This window comes from Xiphophorus couchianus, chromosome 17 (assembly GCF_001444195.1).
Source record: "Xiphophorus couchianus chromosome 17, X_couchianus-1.0, whole genome shotgun sequence".
Classification (NCBI taxonomy): Eukaryota; Metazoa; Chordata; class Actinopteri; order Cyprinodontiformes; family Poeciliidae; genus Xiphophorus; species Xiphophorus couchianus.
The window spans coordinates 3,007,193-3,026,198 of NC_040244.1; the positions used below are offsets into that span (position 1 = coordinate 3,007,193).

Sequence of the window (19,006 nt, forward strand, 5' to 3'; positions counted from 1 at the left end):
GACATTTTCGACGTCATAGTATAGCATGTCGTTTTTTTGGACATTTTCGACGCCATACTATAGCATGTTGTTTTTTTGGACATTTTCGACGCCATAGTATAGCATGTCGTTTTTTTGGACATTTTCGACGCCATACTATAGCATGTCGTTTTTTTGGACATTTTCGACGTCATAGTAGCATGTCGTTTTTTTGGACATTTTCGACGTCATACTATAGCATGTCGTTTTTTTGGACATTTTCGACGTCATAGTATAGCATGTCGTTTTTTTGGACATTTTCGACGTCATAGTATAGCAGGTTTTTTGGACATTTTCGACGTCATACTATAGCATGTCGTTTTTTTGGACATTTTCGACGTCATAGTATAGCATGTCGTTTTTTGGACATTTTCGACGCCATAATAGCATGTCGTTTTTTGGACATTTTCGACGTCATAGTATAGCATGTCGTTTTTTGGACATTTTCGACGCCATAGTATAGCATGTCGTTTTTTTGGACATTTTCGACGTCATATAATAGCATGTCGTTTTTTTGGACATTTTCGACGTCATAGTATAGCATGTCGTTTTTTGGACATTTTCGACGTCATAGTATAGCATGTCGTTTTTTTGGACATTTTCGACGTCATAGTATAGCATGTCGTTTTTTTGGACATTTTCGACGTCATACTATAGCATGTCGTTTTTTTGGACATTTTCGACGTCATAGTATAGCATGTCGTTTTTTTGGACATTTTCGACGTCATAGTATAGCATGTCGTTTTTTTTGGACATTTTCGACGTCATAGTATAGCATGTCGTTTTTTTGGACATTTTCGACGTCATAATAGCATGTCGTTTTTTTGGACATTTTCGACGTCATACTATAGCATGTCGTTTTTTTGGACATTTTCGACGTCATACGCATGTCGTTTTTTTGGACATTTTCGACGTCATATATAGCATGTCGTTTTTTTGGACATTTTCGACGTCATAGTATAGCATGTCGTTTTTTTGGACATTTTCGACGTCATACTATAGCATGTCGTTTTTTTGGACATTTTCGACGTCATAGTATAGCATGTCGTTTTTTTTGGACATTTTCGACGTCATAGTATAGCATGTCGTTTTTTTGGACATTTTCGACGTCATATAGCATGTCGTTTTTTTGGACATTTTCGACGTCATAGTATAGCATGTCGTTTTTTTTGGACATTTTCGACGCATAGTATAGCATGTCGTTTTTTGGACATTTTCGACGTCATAGTATAGCATGTCGTTTTTTTGGACATTTTCGACGTCATATTAGCATGTCGTTTTTTTGGACATTTTCGACGTCATAGTATAGCATGTCGTTTTTTTGGACATTTTCGACGTCATATGCATGTCGTTTTTTTGGACATTTTCGACGTCATAGTATAGCATGTCGTTTTTTGGACATTTTCGACGTCATAGTATAGCATGTCGTTTTTTTGGACATTTTCGACGTCATAGATAGCATGTCGTTTTTTGGACATTTTCGACGTCATAGTATAGCATGTCGTTTTTTTGGACATTTTCGACGTCATAGTATAGCATGTCGTTTTTTTTGGACATTTTCGACGTCATAGTATAGCATGTCGTTTTTTTGGACATTTTCGACGTCATAGTATAGCATGTCGTTTTTTTGGACATTTTCGACGTCATAGTATAGCATGTCGTTTTTTTGGACATTTTCGACGTCATAGTATAGCATGTCGTTTTTTTGGACATTTTCGACGTCATACTAGCATGTCGTTTTTTTGACATTTTCGACGTCATAGTATAGCATGTCGTTTTTTTGGACATTTTCGACGTCATAGTTAGCATGTCGTTTTTTTGGACATTTTCGACGTCATACTATAGCATGTCGTTTTTTTGGACATTTTCGACGTCATAGTATAGCATGTCGTTTTTTTGACATTTTCGACGTCATCCTATATAGCATGTCGTTTTTTGGACATTTTCGACGTCATAGTATAGCATGTCGTTTTTTTGGACATTTTCGACGTCATAGTATAGCATGTCGTTTTTTTGGACATTTTCGACGTCATAGTATAGCATGTCGTTTTTTTGGACATTTTCGACGTCATACTAGCATGTCGTTTTTTTGGACATTTTCGACGTCATATAGCATGTCGTTTTTTTGGACATTTTCGACGTCATAGTATAGCATGTCGTTTTTTTGGACATTTTCGACGTCATAATAGCATGTCGTTTTTTTGGACATTTTCGACGTCATAGTATAGCATGTCGTTTTTTTGGACATTTTCGACATCATATAGCATGTCGTTTTTTTGGACATTTTCGACGTCATAGTATAGCATGTCGTTTTTTGGACATTTTCGACGTCATAGTATAGCATGTCGTTTTTTGGACATTTTCGACGTCATACTATAGCATGTCGTTTTTTTGGACATTTTCGACGTCATACGCATGTCGTTTTTTTGGACATTTTACGTCATAGTATAGCATGTCGTTTTTTTGGACATTTTCGACGTCATAGTATAGCATGTCGTTTTTTTGGACATTTTCGACGTCATAGTATAGCATGTCGTTTTTTTGGACATTTTCGACGTCATACTATAGCATGTCGTTTTTTTGGACATTTTCGACGTCATAGTATAGCATGTCGTTTTTTGGACATTTTCGACGTCATAGTATAGCATGTCGTTTTTTTGGACATTTTCGACGTCATAGTATAGCATGTCGTTTTTTTGACATTTTCGACGTCATACTATAGCATGTCGTTTTTTTGGACATTTTCGACGTCATAGTATAGCATGTCGTTTTTTTGGACATTTTCGACGTCATAGTATAGCATGTTTTTTTGGACATTTTCGACGTCATACCATAGCATGTCGTTTTTTTGGACATTTTCGACGTCATAGTATAGCATGTCGTTTTTTTGGACATTTTCGACGTCATAGTATAGCATGTCGTTTTTTTGGACATTTTCGACGTCATACTATAGCATGTCGTTTTTTTGGACATTTTCGACGTCATAGTATAGCATGTCGTTTTTTTGGACATTTTCGACGTCATACTATAGCATGTCGTTTTTTGGACATTTTCGACGTCATAGTATAGCATGTCGTTTTTTGGACATTTTCGACGTCATACTATAGCATGTCGTTTTTTTGGACATTTTCGACGTCATAGTATAGCATGTCGTTTTTTTGGACATTTTCGACGTCATAGTATAGCATGTCGTTTTTTTGGACATTTTCGACGTCATAGTATAGCATGTCGTTTTTTTGGACATTTTCGACGTCATAGTATAGCATGTCGTTTTTTTGGACATTTTCGACGTCATACTATAGCATGTCGTTTTTTTGGACATTTTCGACGTCATAGTATAGCATGTCGTTTTTTTGGACATTTTCGACGTCATAGTATAGCATGTCGTTTTTTGGACATTTTCGACGTCATAGTAGCATGTCGTTTTTTTGGACATTTTCGACGTCATAGTATAGCATGTCGTTTTTTGGACATTTTCGACGTCATAGTATAGCATGTCGTTTTTTTGGACATTTTCGACGTCATAGTATAGCATGTCGTTTTTTTGGACATTTTCGACGTCATAGTATAGCATGTCGTTTTTTTGGACATTTTCGACGTCATACTATAGCATGTCGTTTTTTGGACATTTTCGACGTCATAGTATAGCATGTCGTTTTTTTGGACATTTTCGACGTCATAGTATAGCATGTCGTTTTTTGGACATTTTCGACGTCATAGTATAGCATGTCGTTTTTTTGGACATTTTCGACGTCATAGTATAGCATGTCGTTTTTTTGGACATTTTCGACGTCATAGTATAGCATGTCGTTTTTTTGGACATTTTCGACGTCATAGTATAGCATGTCGTTTTTTTGGACATTTTCGACGTCATAGTATAGCATGTCGTTTTTTTGGACATTTTCGACGTCATAGTATAGCATGTCGTTTTTTTGGACATTTTCGACGTCATAGTATAGCATGTCGTTTTTTTGGACATTTTCGACGTCATAGTATAGCATGTCGTTTTTTTGGACATTTTCGACGTCATAGTATAGCATGTCGTTTTTTTGGACATTTTCGACGTCATAGTATAGCATGTCGTTTTTTGGACATTTTCGACGTCATAGTATAGCATGTCGTTTTTTTGGACATTTTCGACGTCATAGTATAGCATGTCGTTTTTTTGGACATTTTCGACGTCATAGTATAGCATGTCGTTTTTTGGACATTTTCGACGTCATAGTATAGCATGTCGTTTTTTTGGACATTTTCGACGTCATAGTATAGCATGTCGTTTTTTGGACATTTTCGACGTCATAGTATAGCATGTCGTTTTTTTGGACATTTTCGACGTCATATATAGCACGTTTTTTTTTGGACATTTTCGACGTCATAGTATAGCATGTCGTTTTTTGGACATTTTCGACGTCATAGTATAGCATGTCGTTTTTTGGACATTTTCGACGTCATAGTATAGCATGTCGTTTTTTTGGACATTTTCGACGTCATATATAGCATGTCGTTTTTTTGGACATTTTCGACGTCATAGTATAGCATGTCGTTTTTTGGACATTTTCGACTTCATAGAATAGCATGTCGTTTTTTTGGACATTTTCGACGTCATAGTATAGCATGTCGTTTTTTGGACATTTTCGACGTCATAGAATAGCATGTCGTTTTTTTGGACATTTTCGACGTCATATATAGCATGTCGTTTTTTTGGACATTTTCGACGTCATAGTATAGCATGTCGTTTTTTGGACATTTTCGACGTCATAGTATAGCATGTCGTTTTTTTGGACATTTTCGACGTCATAGTATAGCATGTCGTTTTTTGGACATTTTCGACGTCATAGTATAGCATGTCGTTTTTTTGGACATTTTCGACGTCATAGTATAGCATGTCGTTTTTTGGACATTTTCGACGTCATAGTATAGCATGTCGTTTTTTTGGACATTTTCGACGTCATATAGCATGTCGTTTTTTTGGACATTTTCGACGTCATAGTATAGCATGTCGTTTTTTTGGACATTTTCGACGTCATAGTATAGCATGTCGTTTTTTGGACATTTTCGACGTCATAGTATAGCATGTCGTTTTTTTGGACATTTTCGACGTCATAGTATAGCATGTCGTTTTTTTGGACATTTTCGACGTCATATATAGCATGTCGTTTTTTGGACATTTTCGACGTCATAGTATAGCATGTCGTTTTTTTGGACATTTTCGACGTCATAGTATAGCATGTCGTTTTTTTGGACATTTTCGACGTCATAGTATAGCATGTCGTTTTTTTGGACATTTTCGACGTATCTATAGCATGTCGTTTTTTTGGACATTTTCGACGTCATAGTATAGCATGTCGTTTTTTTGGACATTTTCGACGTCATAGTATAGCATGTCGTTTTTTTGGACATTTTCGACGTCATAGTATAGCATGTCGTTTTTTTGGACATTTTCGACGTCATAGTATAGCATGTCGTTTTTTTGGACATTTTCGACGTCATATAGCATGTCGTTTTTTGGACATTTTCGACGTCATAGTATAGCATGTCGTTTTTTGGACATTTTCGACGTCATAGTATAGCATGTCGTTTTTTGGACATTTTCGACGTCATAGTATAGCATGTCGTTTTTTTGGACATTTTCGACGTCATAGTATAGCATGTCGTTTTTTGGACATTTTCGACGTCATAATAGCATGTCGTTTTTTGACATTTTCGACGTCATACATAGCATGTCGTTTTTTTGGACATTTTCGACGTCATAGTATAGCATGTCGTTTTTTGGACATTTTCGACGTCATAGTATAGCATGTCGTTTTTTTGGACATTTTCGACGTCATAATAGCATGTCGTTTTTTGGACATTTTCGACGTCATAGTATAGCATGTCGTTTTTTGGACATTTTCGACGTCATAGTATAGCATGTCGTTTTTTGGACATTTTCGACGTCATAGTATAGCATGTCGTTTTTTTGGACATTTTCGACGTCATAGTATAGCATGTCGTTTTTTGGACATTTTCGACGTCATACTATAGCATGTCGTTTTTTGGACATTTTCGACGTCATACTATAGCATGTCGTTTTTTGGACATTTTCGACGTCATAGTATAGCATGTCGTTTTTTTGGACATTTTCGACGTCATAGTATAGCATGTCGTTTTTTTGGACATTTTCGACGTCATAGTATAGCATGTCGTTTTTTTGGACATTTTCGACGTCATACTATAGCATGTCGTTTTTTGGACATTTTCGACGTCATATATAGCATGTCGTTTTTTTGGACATTTTCGACGTCATATATAGCATGTCTTTTTTGGACATTTTCGACGTCATAGTATAGCATGTCGTTTTTTTGGACATTTTCGACGTCATAGTATAGCATGTCGTTTTTTGGACATTTTCGACGTCATACTATAGCATGTCTTTTTTGGACATTTTCGACGTCATAGTATAGCATGTCGTTTTTTGGACATTTCGACGTCATAGTATAGCATGTCGTTTTTTTGGACATTTTCGACATAGTATAGCATGTCGTTTTTTGGACATTTTCGACGTCATAGTATAGCATGTCGTTTTTTTGGACATTTTCGACGTCATAGTATAGCATGTCGTTTTTTGGACATTTTCGACGTCATAGTATAGCATGTCGTTTTTTGGACATTTTCGACGTCATAGTATAGCATGTCGTTTTTTGGACATTTTCGACGTCATAGTATAGCATGTCGTTTTTTGGACATTTTCGACGTCATAGTATAGCATGTCGTTTTTTGGACATTTTCGACGTCATAGTATAGCATGTCGTTTTTTGGACATTTTCGACGTCATAGTATAGCATGTCGTTTTTTGGACATTTTCGACGTCATACATAGCATGTCGTTTTTTTGGACATTTTCGACGTCATAGTATAGCATGTCGTTTTTTGGACATTTTCGACGTCATAGTATAGCATGTCGTTTTTTGGACATTTTCGACGTCATAGTATAGCATGTCGTTTTTTTGGACATTTTCGACGTCATAGTATAGCATGTCGTTTTTTGGACATTTTCGACGTCATAGTATAGCATGTCGTTTTTTTGGACATTTTCGACGTCATAGTATAGCATGTCGTTTTTTTGGACATTTTCGACGTCATAGTATAGCATGTCGTTTTTTGGACATTTTCGACGTCATAGTATAGCATGTCGTTTTTTGGACATTTTCGACGTCATAGTATAGCATGTCGTTTTTTTGGACATTTTCGACGTCATAGTATAGCATGTCGTTTTTTTGGACATTTTCGACGTCATAGTATAGCATGTCGTTTTTTGGACATTTTCGACGTCATATATAGCATGTCGTTTTTTTGGACGTTTTCGACGTCAAAGTATAGCATGTCGTTTTTTGGACATTTTCGACGTTAGTCATGAATAGAGCATGTCGTTTTTTGGACATTTTCGACGTATAGTATAGCATGTCGTTTTTTGGACATTTTCGACGTCATAGTATAGCATGTCGTTTTTTTGGACATTTTCGACGTCATATAGCATGTCGTTTTTTTGGACATTTTCGACGTCATAGTATAGCATGTCGTTTTTTGGACATTTTCGACGTCATACTATAGCATGTCGTTTTTTTGGACATTTTCGACGTCATAGTATAGCATGTCGTTTTTTTGGACATTTTCGACGTCATAGTATAGCATGTCGTTTTTTGGACATTTTCGACGTCATAGTATAGCATGTCGTTTTTTGGACATTTTCGACGTCATAGTATAGCATGTCGTTTTTTTGGACATTTTCGACGTCATATAGCATGTCGTTTTTTTGGACATTTTCGACGTCATAGTATAGCATGTCGTTTTTTTGGACATTTTCGACGTCATAGTATAGCATGTCGTTTTTTGGACATTTTCGACGTCATAGTATAGCATGTCGTTTTTTGGACATTTTCGACGTCATAGTATAGCATGTCGTTTTTTTGGACATTTTCGACGTCATAGTATAGCATGTCGTTTTTTTGGACATTTTCGACGTCATAGTATAGCATGTCGTTTTTTTGGACATTTTCGACGTCATAGTATAGCATGTCGTTTTTTGGACCTTTTCGACGTCAGTATAGCATGTCGTTTTTTTGGACCTTTTCGACGTCATAGTATAGCATGTCGTTTTTTTGGACGTTTTCGACGTCATAGTATAGCATGTCGTTTTTTGGACATTTTCGACGTCATAGTATAGCATGTCGTTTTTTGGACATTTTCGACGTCATAGTATAGCATGTCGTTTTTTTGGACATTTTCGACGTCATAGTATAGCATGTCGTTTTTTGGACATTTTCGACGTCATAATAGCATGTCGTTTTTTTGGACATTTTCGACGTCATACTATAGCATGTCGTTTTTTTGGACATTTTCGACGTCATAGTATAGCATGTCGTTTTTTGGACATTTTCGACGTCATAGTATAGCATGTCGTTTTTTTGGACATTTTCGACGTCATGTCGTTTTTTGGACATTTTCGACGTCATAGTATAGCATGTCGTTTTTTGACATTTTCGACGTCATAGTATAGCATGTCGCTTTTTTTGGACATTTTCGCCGTCCTACATATAGCATGTCGTTTTTTAGACATTTTTCGACCAGTATATAGCATGTCGTTTTTTTGGACATTTCGACGTCATAGTATAGAATGTCGTTTTTTGGACATTTTCGACGTCATACTATAGCATGTCGTTTTTGGACATTTTCGACGCCATAGCTATAGCATGTCGTATTTTTGGACATTTTCGACGTCATATATAGCATGTCGTTTTTTCTGGACATTTTCGACGCCATACTATAGCATGTCGATTTTTTGGAATTTTCGACGTCATAGTATAGCATGTCGTTTTTTTGACATTTTCGACGTCAACATAGCATGTCGTTTTTTTTGGACATTTTCGACGTCATAGCTATAGCATGTCGTTTTTTGGACATTTTCGACGTCATAGTATAGCATGTCGTTTTTTTTGACATTTTCGACGTCATACCATAGCATGTCGTTTTTTTGGACATTTTCGACGTCATAGTATAGCATGTCGCTTTTTTGGACATTTTCGACGTCATAGTATAGCATGTCGCTTTTTTTGACATTTTCGACGTCATACCATAGCATGTCGTTTTTTTGGACATTTTCGACGTCATAGTATAGCATGTCGTTTTTTTGGACATTTTCGACGTCATAGTATAGCATGTCGTTTTTTGGACATTTTCGACGTCATAGTATAGCATGTCGTTTTTTTGGACATTTTCGACGTCATAGTATAGCATGTCGTTTTTTTGGACATTTTCGACGTCATACTATAGCATGTCGTTTTTTGGACATTTTCGACGTCATAGTATAGCATGTCGTTTTTTTGGACATTTTCGACGTCATAGTATAGCATGTCGTTTTTTGGACATTTTCGACGTCATAGTATAGCATGTCTTTTTTGGACATTTTCGACGTCATAGTATAGCATGTCGTTTTTTTGGACATTTTCGACGTCTATAGCATGTCTTTTTTGGACATTTTCGACGTCATAGTATAGCATGTCGTTTTTTGGACATTTTCGACGTCATAGTATAGCATGTCGTTTTTTGGACATTTTCGACGTCATAGTATAGCATGTCGTTTTTTGGACATTTTCGACGTCTATAGCATGTCGTTTTTTTGGACATTTTCGACGTCCATACTATAGCATGTCGTTTTTTGGACATTTTCGACGTCATAGTATAGCATGTCGTTTTTTTGGACATTTTCGACGTCATAGTCTAGCATGTCGTTTTTTTGGACATTTTCGACGTCATCTAGTATAGCATGTCGTTTTTTTGGACATTTTCGACGTCCATCGTATAGCATGTCGTTTTTTTGGACATTTCGACGTCATAGTATAGCATGTCGTTTTTTTGGACATTTTCGACGTCATAGTATAGCATTCGTTTTTTGGACATTTTCGACGTCATACTATAGCATGTCGTTTTTTGGACATTTTCGAGTCATACTATAGCATGTCGTTTTTTTGACATTTTCGACGTCATAGTATAGCATGTCGTTTTTTTTGGACATTTTCGACGTCATACTATAGCATGTCGTTTTTCTGGACATTTTCGACGTCATACTATAGCATGTCGCTTTTTTGGACATTTTCGACGCCATAGTATAGCATGTCGTTTTTTTGGACATTTTCGACGTCATACTATAGCATGTCGTTTTTTTGACATTTTCGACGCCATAGTATAGCATGTCGTTTTTTTGGACATTTTCGACGTCATACCATAGCATGTCGTTTTTTTGACATTTTCGACGTCATACCATAGCATGTCGTTTTTTTGGACATTTTCGACGTCATAGTATAGCATGTCGCTTTTTTGGACATTTTCGACGTCATAGTATAGCATGTCGTTTTTTTGACATTTTCGACGTCATACCATAGCATGTCGTTTTTTCGACATTTTCGACGTCATAGTATAGCATGTCGCTTTTTTGGACATTTTCGACGTCATAGTATAGCATGTCTTTTTTTTGGACATTTTCGACGTCATACCATAGCATGTCGTTTTTTTGGACATTTTCGACGTCATAGTATAGCATGTCGTTTTTTTGGACATTTTCGACGCCATAGTATAGCATGTCGTTTTTTTGGACATTTTCGACGTCATACTATAGCATGTCGTTTTTTTGACATTTTCGACGTCATACTATAGCATGTCGTTTTTTTGGACATTTTCGACGTCATACTATAGCATGTCGTTTTTCTGGACATTTTCGACGTCATACTATAGCATGTCGTTTTTTTGGACATTTTCGACGTCATAGTATAGCATGTCGGTTTTTTGGACATTTTCGACGTTATACTATAGCATGTCGTTTTTTTGACATTTTCGACGTCATACTATAGCATGTCGTTTTTTTGACATTTCGACGTCATACTATAGCATGTCGTTTTTTTGGACATTTTCGACGTCATAGTATAGCATGTCGTTTTTTTTGGACATTTTCGACGTCATAGTATAGCATGTCGTTTTTTTGGACATGTTCGACGTCATAGTATAGCATGTCGTTTTTTTAGACATTTTCGACGTCATAGTATAGCATGTCGCTTTTTTGGACATTTTCGACGTCATAGTATATATAGCATGTCGCTTTTTTGGACATTTTCGACGTCATAGTATAGAATGTCGTTTTTTTGGACATTTTCGACGTCATAGTATAGCATGTCGTTTTTCTGGACATTTTCGACGTCCTACTATAGCATGTCAATTTTTTGGACATTTTCAAAGTCATAGTATAGCATGTCGTTTTTCTGGACATTTTCGACGTCCTACTATAGCATGTCAATTTTTTGGACATTTTCGACGTCATAGTATAGCATGTCAGTTTTTTGGACATTTTCGACGTCATAGCATGTCAGTTTTTTGGACATTTTCGACGTCATGCTATAGCATGTCGTTTTTTTGACATTTTCGACGTCATAGTATAGCATGTCGTTTTTTGGGACATTTTCGACGTCATAGTATAGCATGTCGTTTTTTGGGACATTTTCGACGTCATAGTATAGCATGTCGTTTTTTTGGACATTTTCGACGTCATAGTATAAGCATGTCAGTTTTTTGGACATTTTCGACGTCATGCTATAGCATGTCGTTTTTTTGACATTTTCGACGTCATACTATAGCATGTCGTTTTTTTGACATTTTCGACGTCATAGTATAGCATGTCGTTTTTTTGGACATTTTCGACGCCATAGTATAGCATGTCGTTTTTTTGGACATTTTCGACGTCATAGTATAGCATGTCGTTTTTTGGGACATTTTCGACGCCATAGTATAGCATGTCGTGTTTTTGGCACATTTTCGACGTCATACCATAGCATGTCGTTTTTCTGGACATTTTCGACGTCATAGTATAGCATGTCGTTTTTTTGGACATTTTCGACGTCATACTATAGCATGTCGTTTTCTTGGACATTTTCGACGTCATAGTATAGCATGTCGTTTTTTTGGACATTTTCGATGTCATAGTATAGCATGTCGTTTTTTTGGACATTTTCGACGTCATACTATAGCATGTCGTTTTTTTGGACATTTTCGACGTCATACTATAGCATGTCGTTTTTTTGGACATTTTCGACGTCATAGTATAGCATGTCGTTTTTTTGGACATTTTCAACGTCATAGTATATATAGCATGTCGCTTTTTTGGACATTTTCGACGTCATAGTATAGAATGTCGTTTTTTTGGACATTTTCGACGTCATAGTATAGCATGTCGTTTTTTTGACATTTTCGACGTCATAGTATAGCATGTAGTTTTTTTGACATTTTCGACGTCATACTATAGCATGTCGTTTTTTTGGACATTTTGACGTCATACTATAGCATGTCGTTTTTTTGGACATTTTCGACGTCATAGTATAGCATGTCGTTTTTTTGGACATTTTCGACGTCATAGTATAGCATGTCGTTTTTTTTGGACATTTTCGACGTCATACTATAGCAATGTCGTTTTTTTGGACATTTTCGACGCCATAGTATAGCATGTCGTTTTTTTGGACATTTTCGACGTCATAGTATAGCATGTCGTTTTTTTGGACATTTTCGACGCCATAGTATAGCATGTCGTTTTTTTGGACATTTTCGACGTCATACTATAGCATGTCGTTTTTTTGGACATTTTCGACGTCATACTATAGCATGTCGTTTTTTGGACATTTTCGACGTCATAGTATAGCATGTCGTTTTTTTGACATTTTCGACGTCATACTATAGCATGTCGTTTTTTTGACATTTTCGACGTCATACTATAGCATGTCGTTTTTTGGACATTTTCGACGTCCTACTATAGCATGTCGTTTTTTTGGACATTTTCGACGTCATACTATAGCATGTCGTTTTTCTGGACATTTTCGAAGTCATACTATAGCATGTCGTTTTTCTGGACATTTTCGACGTCCTACTATAGCATGTCGTTTTTTTGGACATTTTCGACGTCATACTATAGCATGTCGGTTTTTTGGACATTTTCGACGTCATACTATAGCATGTCGTTGTTTTGGACATTTTCGACGTCATAGTATAGCATGTCGTTTTTTTGGACATTTTCGACGTCATAGTATAGCATGTCGTTTTTTTGGACATTTTCGACGCCATAGTATAGCATGTCGTTTTTTTGACATTTTCGACGTCATAGTATAGCATGTCGTTTTTTTGACATTTTCGACGTCATACTATAGCATGTCGTTTTTTTGACATTTTCGACGTCATACTATATATAGCATGTCGTTTTTTTGACATTTTCGACGTCATACTATAGCATGTCGTTTTTTTGGACATTTTCGACGTCATAGTATAGCATGTCGTTTTTTTGGACATTTTCGACGTCATAGTATAGCATGTCGCTTTTTTGGACATTTTCGACGTCATAGTATATATAGCATGTCGCTTTTTTGGACATTTTCGACGTCATAGTATAGAATGTCGTTTTTTTGGACATTTTCGACGTCATAGTATAGCATGTCGTTTTTCTGGACATTTTCGACGTCCTACTATAGCATGTCGTTTTTTTGGACATTTTCGACGTCATAGTATAGCATGTCGTTTTTTTGGACATTTTCGACGCCATAGTATAGCATGTCGTTTTTTTGGACATTTTCGACGCCATAGTATAGCATGTCGTTTTTTTGGACATTTTCGACGTCATAGTATAGCATGTCGTTTTTTTGGACATTTTCGACGTCATAGTATAGCATGTCGTTTTTTTGGACATTTTCGACGTCATAGTATAGAATGTCGTTTTTTTGGACATTTTTGACGTCATAGTATACCATGTCGTTTTTTTGACATTAGTGTCAAAAATGTTCGACGTCATAGTATACTATGACGTCGAAAATGTCCAAAAAAACGACATGGTATACTATGACGTCAAAAATGTCCAAAAAACGACAGACTATAATATGACGTCAAAAATATCCAAAAAACGACATGCTATAGTATGACGTCGAAAATGTCAAAAAAAACTACATGCCATACTATGACGTCGAAAATGTCCAAAAAAACGACATGCTATACTATGACGTCGGAAATGTCAAAAAAACGACATGCTATAGTATGACGTCGAAAATGTCAAAAAAACGACATGCTATAGTATGACGTCGAAAATGTCAAAAAAACGACATGTATACTATGTCATTTTAGCTAGTTTTGAATGTCATACTATACTGTGAGTCATTTCGGCCTGCGTACACATCCGAAGAAAAATAATTTCCTCCTATTTTGAGCATCATATCAATCAATCAATTTCAATTATTCAGACAATCAAAAACAAGAAACAGAGAACAAGAACAATAAAAATTTAAGAGTCATCCACTGCCATATAAACTAAGGTGCCAGTGATTCTACAAACTAGAGAAGAATGTCACCGAGCTTTGAACATGATTGGTCAAAGTGTGAGTGATGCCGTATACAGAGTCTTTTACCCTACACATTTGTACATAATCTTTCCAATTAAAATAGCACAAGTTGGTACATTGGCATTTACAAACCAATGTAAGTCATACATTGGTATTAGTCATTTTTGCACATTTTGAACGCTACACTTTACAGACATTTTATTTCAAAATGTTGAAAAAACATAACCATAACAATTTTAGGTTATATTATACTATTTCAATCTGGAGTGACACACAGAAAAAGCAATAGTTGGAAAGTTTTCTTTGCCTTGAACCCCATCAGAAGACCTGCATGCTGAGAATTGCACGCTTGCACGAACAGCTCTAGGTGAGGTTCAGAGTAGTTTTCCTCTTCCCTCCCAGACATTGGGCCTTGTGAAGGGGTTCTTGAGTGATGATTGGTTGAAGCGAAGCGACGACTTGCATCTGATTGGCTGAGGTGTAGGCGTGGCAATTGGATGATGTAGGTAGGCGGAAATTCAAGTCTCCCTGCTTGAATTTACGCGTTGGTTTCGTTTGTCATTTTTTCCCCATTTTGAACATCGTAGTATACTACGAGTCATTTTTCCAAAATTCTCAGTCATATTATACCAACTCATCTTTTTTAAACAACTTTTCTCAGGCATCTTATTTGCAGCAAATTAAACAATTCAATATCTAGTGATATCTTTTACTGCTGTGCTCTGGTTTTTACACAATTCTTATTGCTGAAGTTTTCCTGGGCAAAGCAGATTAGATTTAAGCATTTTCTGTCTTTTTATAATAATAAAAAAAGAGAATAGACTGAAGGCACAGGTGACTGCAAGTTCATCTGGCAATAATGAAAATCTTTATTGTCCCATATCAGCATCTGTAGTTGGTCTATGGCACAATAAATATTGCGGTGATATGCCCCATGACACTGATGTGCACAAACTGGAATCCAAATTTCCTATCATGGGATGAATGCAGTTTAAAGGGTTCGCTCTGAAGCAGACAGAGGCTCCTGTTCATTTGATCAGCCTAGGCTGCTGAGGATGAAGGCTTCACACACCGAGCTGTCACTCACCACATGGTAAAAGTGATGGATCTTCATTGGTGATGAAAACATCCACCATATATCTCCAATGCAAATGAACTATCTGCCTCGTTCAAGTGAACATAAATGCACAGATGTATATTTTACCCTTGACGTGGGTTTCAGCAGGGTGACCTTGAAGATGTAGCAGAGTTACAAAACCCAGAGCTTTTGATGTCCATTAAGGAAGTGCTCTGTGTCTCATTTTGTGGAAATGGTTTCAAAAAACATGCTTTAAATGGTGGTTTATGGATGCAAACTTGGGAGTCGAGGTCTGATTTAACAAACCAGAGGAAGTCTACTTTCAGCTGTAATTTAATGTAGCATCCATTTAGAAATCAGGAATTATTAAATGTTTTTGAGCACTTTGTTCCAACTTCCACCAGGTTTCATTTAGCAGACACCAAATAATATCCAAAGATGGAGAAATGCTTTTCATAATCCACACTTTTTAAACTTGACTGTATAAGTTTTGTACTGAAGTTGATGTGCTTTTTAATTAACATGCGCTTGAAACTGGGAAAAGAGGAATCAGCAGAGGACCTGATATTCAAATGCAATCTTAATCTGAAATTTTTCACAAAAAATAATTTAAAGCATCATGTCTAGCTGTCAGCTACCTATGTTCAGAGTTGTTTTCTCTAAAGCAATTGCTCTGCAGAGGAACAAATGCTTTAAAAAGCATTCAAACATACTTACAGTTAGATTTGTAAGAAAAAATAAACAGGATATTTGTACTTTGCTTATTTTTTTATTCCGTAGATTTTTATTACAATGCAAAGATTCATTACCTGGAAACAAGTTCAAACACTGTATCTGATATGGCATAAAGAGACGGAAAGAGAAGAGACTGCCAGAGACAGGATCATCACCAGTATTAGAATGTAAACTTTTACAGAAAGAGAGATGATGCAATGCCACATGAAGGCATCTATATTTACCCGTCAGAAAAAGTGAGAGTGAATAAACGACAAAACACTCCCCACAAAAACATCTGCAAAAGTGTCACAGAAATATACACTGAAGACAAAAAATAAATTCATCCTTTTTCTCATCCATGTGGCTTCACCTGCACTACATTTCTAAAATTAAGGAATTTACACCTTTCAACATAATCACACATTTCATTAGGGAAGCATTTGCTGAGGAGAAAAATTGAACGTTTACCTTAAAAAAAACAACCGTTCCATTCTAGCGAAGGATAAAGCTGGGATTGGGATGGAACCTCACGTTTGAAGAACATGATTGGCTGAAACACATACTTAATATCATTCACACAAGAAATTTGCTGACAGGATAACATGGCAAATAACAGATTGGCAACAGTGCAGATTGCTCTAGCTTGCAGGGGCTGATTAGGAAGTAGAGGATAAATGGAAAGTAATTATATCATGAAATTTTTAAGCATCACTGAAGGAGCAAGCTGGAGAAAAGAAATTATAAAAATTATGCTCAAGTGGAAGAGAAGCCAGACAGAAGGGATGAGATGTCTAAAAGGAGGAAGAGTGAGTCCATGCTTGTCGTTTGGGTTAGTCTTCTCGTCAATGCATCGCTTCCTGTCCATGTCGGTCTTTGGAATGGCGTTAATTGGATGGTTGCTTTAGTTTTTTATCTCTTTAACGGCGGTATCCGAACTCATCTGCATCATCTGCGCGGAAATCTCCATAGCGCCAAATGTTAAGCTGATGAGAAGACAAAGGCTTTAATCAACCACAATGGAAGAAACAACCAGACATATATTAGACTTAATTCCTGCAAAGCTACAAGAGGCTGCCTGCATCTCCGGCTCCCTTTACTTTTTTTTTTCCTTTTGTCTTTTTCCATCCAACACCACTCAGTCTATTACTTCTCCTGTTCCATTACCCAGACAGTGCATCGCCTCATAAACCGCCACATGCATCCTTTAAATGTCGCAGTTACCACAAAGTGGCTGCAAAAGTGTGCATAGTTATGCAAATGTTATAAAACTGTCCCATCTCTTTGTCTGGATGCATAACTGTGTCTGTGTAGGATGTTTTTTTTCTGTTCTCAGGCATGTGCACTCAGCTGTTAACGCTGTGATTCATAGCTAATTAGCAACTGTGCTAATTAGCGCTACTTATTAGCGATGAATGAAATGAATGAAGCCATTTCTCACACCGCTGCCTTTTTGTGCTCCTCCCTGACATCCTGAAAACACGGCAGCGACTCAGATGTGAACCAAGCTCACCATTACAGTCACATGACTGTCTTTTCGTGGGAACACGCCAGAGAACCACTGGGTAAATAATAGAGCACAGGAGAAATGTATTGTTTAAGAACTGCAGCAGTAATGGTTGACAGTTTATGTCAGCTTGTTCTAGTTGAAGCTATTATGGAAAGGTTGTCTAACAAAAAAGATGCATTTACTTTTTATTTATACAGGTTTGGAATACATACATTCTTCTTCCGCATCAACACCACTGCAAATTTAAATCTAAATGTTACCAACTCACAGTCTTGCAAAGGTCATGAAATTAAACGTTTAACATTTGAACATGTTATGACCTCAAACTTCAACGCAGTCATTAGAGGATGGGGGTGTTACGTGATAGATCACCACAAAGTTCACAAATAATGAAGGAAAACAAGTGTGACTGTCTTTTTGCCACATTCTTTGTGAAATTGTTCCACCTCATGCTGACTGGAGAGCTTGTGTAAGCTTTAATCCTTTGTGTTGGCAAAGGTTCTCAACTGAACCTCGATCTAAGTTTTTTTAGATTTATTTTTTAGATTCCTAAAAAGTTTTATAACGAGCATTATTATCCTTATATTCATGTTGGTTCATCACCTAAAATCCATAAGAAAACTTTCACTTTGTTGTAACATGACATTTTCAGAGAAGTAGTATAAATACTTTTGCAAGACACTCCCCTCTGTAAACAAGGAAATAAAAGATATCACTGATATATTCTTGTTCCATCAAAGTATATCGCAAGGAGGAAGTGAGGAACTGAAAAAAAAAAAAGTTAAATGCTACTTACCCTGGCACTCTTGGCAGATTCTTGGCTGTTCAGATACTCTGTCACCTACAGAAGAAAGAGATGAGCTATTAGCATGTCACATAACCACGTCACATGTCTGCTTTTTAAAAAATTATTATTATTAAAAAGAATTAGAACCAATGCATCATTTCCACCAGCTCTTCAACTGGAAGCATTTCCTTCCAAACATGCAGGGAGATTTCTGAGTTTCTTGTTGAAAGCCCAAATTTCTAAGAGGAAGGGTACATGCTCACTCTCCATGTAACAGAGGTTGCGAAGAGCAGCGTGTTCTCTGAAGATCAACAGGATCGAGATAACACACAGACGCAGCCTGGTTATGTCACTGCAGTGTGGGAAGCATAGCAGAGATTTTTGACGTCACATGATGGCTCACTTTTTAGGGTCATTGCTTTCCCCGCTGCGTGTGGCGCATCACTTTGCTCTTCATGCAACAACTTCAACCATCAAAGTCAACTGAGATGAGAGCCTTCCTTAAAT

At 36.7% G+C, this 19,006-nt stretch overlaps 1 protein-coding gene across 1 annotated transcript in view; it reads right to left on the reverse strand.

Annotated features, from left to right (window-relative positions):
* Window positions 1-16,237: 16,237 nt before the first annotated feature.
* snd1 (staphylococcal nuclease and tudor domain containing 1) overlaps window positions 16,238-19,006 on the reverse strand; it is a 179,889-nt gene continuing 177,120 nt past the window's right edge. Inside the window, exons 23-24 of the mRNA XM_028043522.1 lie at window positions 18,509-18,553; window positions 16,238-17,188 (exon numbers count right to left, since the gene is read on the reverse strand). Of these exons, the coding sequence (XP_027899323.1) occupies window positions 17,123-17,188; window positions 18,509-18,553 (111 nt within the window). The 3' untranslated portion in view covers window positions 16,238-17,122. The remainder of the gene's footprint in view (window positions 17,189-18,508; window positions 18,554-19,006) is intronic.